The sequence below is a fragment of the Phoxinus phoxinus genome (assembly GCF_949152265.1).
Source record: "Phoxinus phoxinus genome assembly, chromosome: 25".
NCBI classification, from domain to species: domain Eukaryota; kingdom Metazoa; phylum Chordata; class Actinopteri; order Cypriniformes; family Leuciscidae; genus Phoxinus; species Phoxinus phoxinus.
Genome location: NC_136900.1, coordinates 17,444,326 through 17,452,321, shown reverse-complemented (window position 1 = coordinate 17,452,321; position 7,996 = coordinate 17,444,326). Strand labels below are relative to the sequence as shown.

General features: G+C 38.8%; 1 protein-coding gene across 1 annotated transcript in view; it reads right to left on the bottom strand.

Moving 5' to 3' along the window:
* Window positions 1-81: 81 nt before the first annotated feature.
* celsr1b (cadherin EGF LAG seven-pass G-type receptor 1b) overlaps window positions 82-7,996 on the bottom strand; it is a 46,407-nt gene continuing 38,492 nt past the window's right edge. Inside the window, exons 19-35 of the mRNA XM_079604071.1 lie at window positions 7,730-7,913; window positions 7,508-7,648; window positions 7,205-7,415; window positions 6,197-6,364; window positions 5,963-6,089; window positions 5,665-5,865; window positions 5,390-5,564; window positions 4,462-4,574; window positions 4,278-4,354; window positions 4,054-4,180; window positions 3,803-3,928; window positions 3,557-3,693; window positions 2,711-2,805; window positions 2,329-2,472; window positions 1,935-2,147; window positions 1,463-1,712; window positions 82-1,388 (exon numbers count right to left, since the gene is read on the bottom strand). Coding sequence (XP_079460197.1) covers window positions 1,364-1,388; window positions 1,463-1,712; window positions 1,935-2,147; window positions 2,329-2,472; window positions 2,711-2,805; window positions 3,557-3,693; window positions 3,803-3,928; window positions 4,054-4,180; window positions 4,278-4,354; window positions 4,462-4,574; window positions 5,390-5,564; window positions 5,665-5,865; window positions 5,963-6,089; window positions 6,197-6,364; window positions 7,205-7,415; window positions 7,508-7,648; window positions 7,730-7,913 — 2,514 coding nt within the window. The 3' untranslated portion in view covers window positions 82-1,363. The remainder of the gene's footprint in view (window positions 1,389-1,462; window positions 1,713-1,934; window positions 2,148-2,328; window positions 2,473-2,710; window positions 2,806-3,556; window positions 3,694-3,802; window positions 3,929-4,053; window positions 4,181-4,277; window positions 4,355-4,461; window positions 4,575-5,389; window positions 5,565-5,664; window positions 5,866-5,962; window positions 6,090-6,196; window positions 6,365-7,204; window positions 7,416-7,507; window positions 7,649-7,729; window positions 7,914-7,996) is intronic.

Here is a 7,996-nt window from a genome sequence, read left to right as displayed (position 1 = left end):
TGCTTTGATAAATAGAACGTTCAAATGAACAATTTATTTTAAATGCAAATCTGTAACATCATAAATGTCTTTACTGTCACTTTTGATCAATTTAATGCATCTTTGCTGAATAAAAGTAATAATTTCTTTAAAAATAAATACTGACCCCCAAATCTTTAACTGTAGTGGAAATTGAAGTAAATGTCATAATAGCAGAAATAAAATAAGAGTTTTTTAATTCATTTATTTACAATATTAAAATGTATTATCAGTGCGAATAGTACAAATATAAATACCTTATTTTACATGCTGGAATCTAATGTCTACGAGCTTTGACAAGTAATGGAGGTATTTCATGGATACACATTTAATGTGATGATAATGTGTGTTCAGTTAAGGACAACCGATCAATAAATGCTTCTAAACTATTACAGATTACATAGTTACTGACCTGATCACTTTAACATAGATTGAAACTTATCATGAGTAAAAATAAAAAATAAAACAAAAAGTCCCTGAATTTCTCCATCTATATATTATTTACATAAGAGGTTTGGCAGAGATAATATATGACAGGCACTTTAGGAATCCTTTGATTCTCTGTTGGTAATTTAGATGCAGAGCAAACATAATAAAATACTGTTTTTCTATGTACAGCACTGGCAGAGACATTAAGACATGCTGAACATAAGCTGTAAAATACTGTCAGAGGTAATCAGTGTAAAAATACAACTGCCCATTGAACCCAATACAGAACCCAATGACAGACAATGAGTATGATGGACATTTCATACTAATAATTCATAAGAAACTGGGGGGAAAGAAAACCTCAACAAATTTACAAATTAAGCTACAACTGCTAGTTCTTAAAAATGCACAATATATATATAAAAACAATATAAACATTCAAAACCGTGCTGCAAAAATACCACAGTAAACAAGTCGAACATAAATATTCAGTATTGGCATCACAATGAAACCCTAATTTACAATTTTACAAAACAACCCTATTACACATCTAAAATACAAAATGTAACTATAAACATTACTTACAAATCATAAGACATCTGTTTATGACTAATGAGTTCTGGAATAAACTGTACAAATGCTTATTAATATTAAAGTCTTTTTTTTTGTAGCTCCAGGTCAACTTTATCCATTTCGACGAAAACGTTCTGTCCTCATCCAGCAGAACTTGGGCAACGCAGTGCTTTGGAATGCTGGGATACAAAGCGCCCAGACTCCATTTGTATCAATCGAACCTTTAGAAAATACTAAAAACAACTTCAGAGCGGGTCCATTTTGTGCTTTAATACTAGTAGGGAGACGGACACGGATTCTTCAAATGCCTTCCAGTGCATTCAACGTCCTTCACAGTGAAGACTCAGATTGAAGTTTCATTGCTGCCACTAATAAGAGAAATACAGAGCGGTGTTACATTCAGAACGTGACCAAATCAATTCGAATTTGACATCCAACTCACTCGGAATGGTCCGCCAGGGAGACGTGGCTGGTGCCGAGCTCCACAGCGATCCCGTTCAGCGCAGGCTGGCGAGGTAATGGAGGTGGCTTGATGACGATGCTGTTGGCCTCGGTTCCTGACCGAACGCCCTCGTTTGACCCCACCGATGCAGTCTTACGGGGGTTGTAGTCACTGAGCTTCTCCCTCAAGCGGTTCTTCATGTTCTTGTCCGTCAGTGGGGGTGGGTATGTGATCTTGTTCTTTAAAATGCCTAATAAAAGTGAAGCAATAATATTATATATAATTATTATATTATACGTTGCCTATTATCTATTCAATATTATTTTAATATTATAAAATATAATCTTCTGTATTAAAGCATGAATATATATATATATATATATATTAGATTTAAAGTACTAAAATGGTTTCATTCTCTTGTTTTAAATGAAAAATAAATATAAAATATATGTATACATGAGATGTCGCTCACCTCTTCTGGGAAGCTGGTTGCTGTTTGGCTGACTGGGTGGACTCTCACTTTGAGACACATCTCCATTTTGGTTTAGTTTATTCCCTTGATGAAGTTCCACATTCACTTTTGTTTCCACCCGCAGTTTCTCAGGAACCCCCGCATCCTCACCTTCACTGGCTGTGGGCGGCTCCACAGGCCAATATTGCTTCCCATGACCAGACACAGCATCAACTGCAGAGCAACACGGGTACAGTTATCTAACATCCAAATTTTTAAATGAATTTAAGATATTTTATGTCAGGAATGAATAACTTCTGGTGACTGACAACTACATATCTAAATCTTTTTAGTGTTTGCTTGAATAAACCATGTAAAAGAGCAGGTCAGAGGTCAGAGAAGAGGTCGCAGGCACCTTTAGGAGTGCTGTGGATGGGCGTTCTCTCGTTATTCCATTTGGTCTTGGAGTGCCTGGCCTCATCCTCACTGTCCGAGGAGTGGGAGGAAGCGTAGGAGCTGCTGTGTTCATCCACTGAGAGCTCACTGTCCGAATCGGAGTCTGTACAGAAACAACAGAAAAATGTGCCGCTGATCACAGAAGTGCACTAGATTACCCATAATTCATTGTTTGTTTGTTTTCTGCTGATGCTCTCCTATTGACTACTAACTAACAGAGCTTTTAGCATATGGCTGCTTAATAAAGTTCCTGAATTTTTCTGTGGCACAAAAGTTATGACCCCCAGTTGACCCTTCAATGGTCTGTGTATGTTGTGTTTTTAAGTGTAATCTTCCCTCACCTTCTGCCTTTTTACTCTTATGGAAAAAGAGCGACGAGTCTCCTTCATCATGTCCCACTTTTCCACCATTAGACGATATGCTGTGTTTCTTCTCCCTGTGTGAAAACAACATTACAACTATGTATTAAATTTGAAGGGTTTGTTGTGAAGTCACACAAAAGTTATTGAATGACAGTAAGTTGAAGTAATGCAGCAGCTGCCAATATAGCATTATGACAAATATGACAAGCAGGATTTTTTCATTCACTAGCTAATAAAATGTTCTCTGAAAATGTCATATGCTTTACCGGTACATTTTGCAGTAAGTAGAATGCGCGTTTGAGAGATGAATCAATACACATTAGATCCAATGCTGTATGTGATTCATGTAACACATGACACTGTGCTGTGAATTAGGACACCATTTTCCAATACTGAAGGGCTCTTTCAGTGGTTATGGTAACAAAAATCTGAGCCATACATATGACTAAAGTGGCCCCATTTATAGTCATAATGTACTTAGTCTCATCTAAAGATATTCAGTGGAGTGACCTAAAAACCGAATGCTCCTTTGAGATGTTTACGCACAATATAACAGGTAATAATTGGTGCAAATATGTTAGTGAAACAGCTGCCAGCACAGCTGCAGGCAAATACGTCAATGAGTTCATAATTCCCGATATATTTAGGGCATGTTGCAGAAACCCGATTCGTATATGAGAGAAAAACCCAGATCTGCAGAAGTTCAAAGGATACATGATTCGTGTTTTAAGAGGTTAAGGAGGAGGTGTGGAGATCTTTCGTATATGTATTTTTTAATGACTATGTTACCAAATAACTAATTTCATGATTCACTTGTGGTGTTACCTGAGTGTGGACGCGAGGTAGCTGCTGCCGTGACTCCTGCCTGATCTAACAGAGTTCTGTAGAGACACAGAGGACTCTCCGATGGTGGTCCGGTACAGACCTCCATCCTCCAAGTAGACGTCACCATTCAGAGAACGCTGGAACGACAGAAGAAGAGATTCACTGTTAATGTGTCACCGCTAAATAAATTGTGCCTGTATGTGAATTTTAACTTTTTTTAAATGTATTTTTATGCGTCAAACTCACTGTGAGTAAAGTAGCCCGTGTTGTACTGGGATCTTCAGCTGGCACTTTCTTCCCTGTAAAGACACTTTTCAGGTTCCTCCTCACGTCTTTATTGAGAATACAGTGGAAAAAGAAGATGCAAATGCCCTGGAATGAAAAATTAATGAAAAATTAATACACATGCTGACAATTATGTCAATACAGCATTGTTTACTAAACCTTGGCTCTAAATCCAAGTGTCCAGTGTACATTATTCACATGACCATATGTACCTGTAGGCAGCTGAGGAAGGCAAAAAGATAGTGGAAGGAAAGCACATCACTGTTGACTGCCATTAGACCCAGCAGCCAGGTGGCGCTGATGAGCAACAGGAGGAGGAAAGCCACTCGAAGAGCAGAGCTGCACAAGAGAAAAGCACAATGTTGAAAAAGATTGACTTTTACCTGTTTTAGGCCTTCTGTATTGTTCAGTTTGACCAAACTCTCACTGAACTTACATTGCTCCTGACTTTTCTGTGCGCTGGCGTCGTCCAAATGAGGCTTTAGCTGCCAGCACAATTAGGACTACATTTATCTGTTAAAAAAGTTTTTTTTTTAATTATTTAGTCAAAACCAAACACTTCAGTTGGGTAAAGAAAATGAAAGGAAAATTGACACTGTGCTAAATGAGATTAAACTGACCAGCACTAATATGGAGATTGGTCCAGTGATACTCCAGATAAGAGTGTCGTTGACAGAGAGCCAGCAGAAGTCAGGGTTTCCATAACCCTGAGGATCCAAACCCACAGCCAGACCTGACAAGAGACAAATAATCAGCAAGTGCACAATCAAGATGCAAATCACAGGGGGTTTAGGGGGTCTGACCCCTCTATTTTAAGGTGCAGTAAGTGATTTCTGAGAAACACTGTTGGTATTTGAAATCAAGCCAAACAAACACAGCCCTCCCTTCAATGCTCTGCCCCCAAAATGCACAAACACACAATGCAAGAGTGGATGTCTCTTTATCATAGCTGAAGCCAAACAAAATAATGCTTCGCGAATAATAAAGCGATGACGAACATACAGTACACAAGAGTCTATACAAGTAAGAGCTTGTTTGTTAGCCGCAAGCAGCACACTAGCTCCAGACAAACAATGACACATAAAACTGTCGTGTTATTATAACTAACTTTACAACTTGTACTTGTTTACAACTAACTTTTTACTAACTGTACGCAACCTCTGCATCCGTTTTTAGGCCTTCTCGCTTAGGTCTCTCCAGTGCTGGAAAGCTTTTCTAATATTAACGAGGGTCCTAAAGCTCTCGCCTGATCATGATAACCCTTCTTTTTCCTGTGATATTCCTCTGACCTTTTCTCGTTTGTAATATCTCTCGGTCATCTCTCTTGCTACAGTCTTTCCTCAAATCTCCCACTTGCTCACCCTCTCTCATGAGTGGACACGCCCCCTGCTTCTGATTGGTGCTCGGTTTGATCCACTTTTAACAGTGTTTCTCAGAAATTGCTTACTGCACCTTTAACACATGAACCGTCCAAAAGAACTTCAAAACAAAATGTTAGGGGATGGTTCCTATACTAAACATTTTTTAATGAGCTACTGAGTCTCATACCAGTGATAACAGCAGGAATCCCCCAACCGATGGCGTAGTAGAAGCGCATGTGGCCCTGGTTAATGTTACGCATCTCAGTCAGCATTCGATAGATGTGCAGCCCCTCCACAAACATCCAGGCAAATGCGCACATGTACGAATAATGTAGCAGAATGGCCACAACAGTACATACAAACTACAAATCAGACAATAAACAGGTTTAGTATCTCACAGAAACGTCCAAGATAATTAAAATAAAATTATGCTATCGCTATTACAATCTAAAAACTGCTCACCGGACTGTCGGTCTGATTGATGCCAGTGAGGAAGATGAGCTCAGAGAGGAAGATGGCGGCCACCAGGTTCTTGTGGATGCTGTGTAGGTTGGAGCGCAGCTTGCGAAGAATGGCCAGCAGGAGGAAGGTGATGAGGAGGGCCACCAGAGAGGCGGACACTGTGGTGTAGGTCACCACTTTTAGAGGAAGAACATCACCATGCTAAGGACGAGATACCAGCGTTCAAAAACTAGTTAGCTAGCTGTATACTAGCAAAATCCCATATACCGGTAAACCGAAATAGCTGGTTGTGTCCTACCTCTCGTTTGGAGATGTCCATGAGGACAGCAAAACTGGTCATGTGGTTGCACTGGCAGCGGATGTGAGTCGAGTTCCTGAAGACCAGCTCACAGCCTTTAGAGGACCAGGCGCCTCCACCGGAAACCCTATTGAATAAGAGCAAAAATTTTGTGAAAAGACACAAAAATACAAAATGATGATGTATTCTGCGATCACTTTCCAAACATATTTTATTCATTCATTAAGTACTCACGGGAGGGAGTGGTTCCAGTAGACGCACACAGGTTTGGTCCTCTCGTGGGACTCCAGGAGCCTGAAGTTCAGGGTGATGGGTCTTTGGAGGGGTGTGGGGAGGGCGTCTCCGTCCCTGTGGACCACCACACTCACTACAGGTGTGTTGATGACAGGACGAGTGGGCAGTCTGGGGATGTGTAGAGCACCAGATATATTTACAACAATAAATATATATCAAATAATTTTTTTTCTTGATATTGTCATTAGGGAAACACAATCTATTGGCCGATGTTACAAAATGTTTTATTTATTTATCTGTGTTGGCTGATATTTAATTTTTTTATTTCTAGGCAGCACATAAGAAGTAAAAAAACCTCATCAATTTGTAAATTATATATTTATATAAATAATCTAAATTTCGACTTATGTCATACTTATGACTTTTTTTCTCATAATTATGATATTTTATTTCATAAATATGACTTGTCCTACTTTGGATTTCTTATCTCATCATTTTGACTATCTGTCAAAATTTAGACTTGTCATGTTTTTTATATCTAAATTATGACTATTTATGGCATAATAAAATAAAATAAAATCTCTATGTGGTGGAAACGGGCTTCAGTACATATTTGATGTTTCATTGTTTTGTGCTCATTTCCTCTATTTTTACATTCAGATTAAATTGACCATCATTTTACACTCACTTAAAGGTAATCTTTAAAACACAAAAAATGTAATAACACTGCTGAATGTAATCTTGAATAAAAATGTATATCCATTTTACATACTGTACATTATAATGTTGCCTAAATTCACTAGTCGCATTTAAAATGAATGAATCGGTTTTAGTGTTTTATTTTTAACCTATTTAAACAAAATAATTTAGAATTTTAATACTGGCTATTTATCAGAATGAAAACAATTATCAGCTAATCAGGAATTTGAATATGATATATGATAGCATTGCATATCCTGGTCAAGGAAATCTGTTGTTTGTATGTAAAATCCCAGGCTGAAGTTCTACCTTAGACTGCGGCGGTCGGGGTCGTAACTCTCCGGAAGGAGCCGTCCCAGAGACCTGTAGATCATCACCATTACAACAGCGGGTGGATCGGGTTGTTCTGCATGGCGTCTTTTTTTAATGGACGGTGTTAGATCAACAATATTTGATCCATCCATGCTGATGAAAGACTCAGTTGATGCAATCTGGACTGGAGGCTCTGTGGTAACAGCATCTACTGTATAGTGTAATACGACATAAGAACGTTTAGTCATATTTCCATGACTAATAATTATAATATAAAGAAATAAGTTTCGAAGTAAGAACCTTTGCTCTTTTTCGGCATTGAAAGCAGGTTTGGGAAGAGGACAGATGACTCCAGCTCTTTTGCGAACACCTCCGTAACCTCCTGAAATCGAGGAATCTTGTCTTGGTTTGCAGTGGAGTCCAGAAAATCTAATGCCACGACTTAAATGTGAAGAAAAATGGTCAATATTTTTACACTAAACACTCAAAATTCAGCTACAGGACTGAGAACGCAATACTAACTCATGTTGTCAGTGACGATGGTGAAGGGTCTCAGGTAGGTCTTCCTCACGTTCTGTACCAGAGTGTTGGCGTACTCCTCAAAGTGGTGCAGCAGATGTGCCGTCCCACCATCAGAGCGCTGTATCTTCTCCCAGTGCTCCTTGTTGACTGGGTCAAGAATGGCACTTCCAGCTTTAATAATGTTCTACCACAACAAACAAGAGCAAAGTTCATTAATACTGTATAATAACCACCCATCGTCAGCTATTTTTTTAAATGTCAATTAAT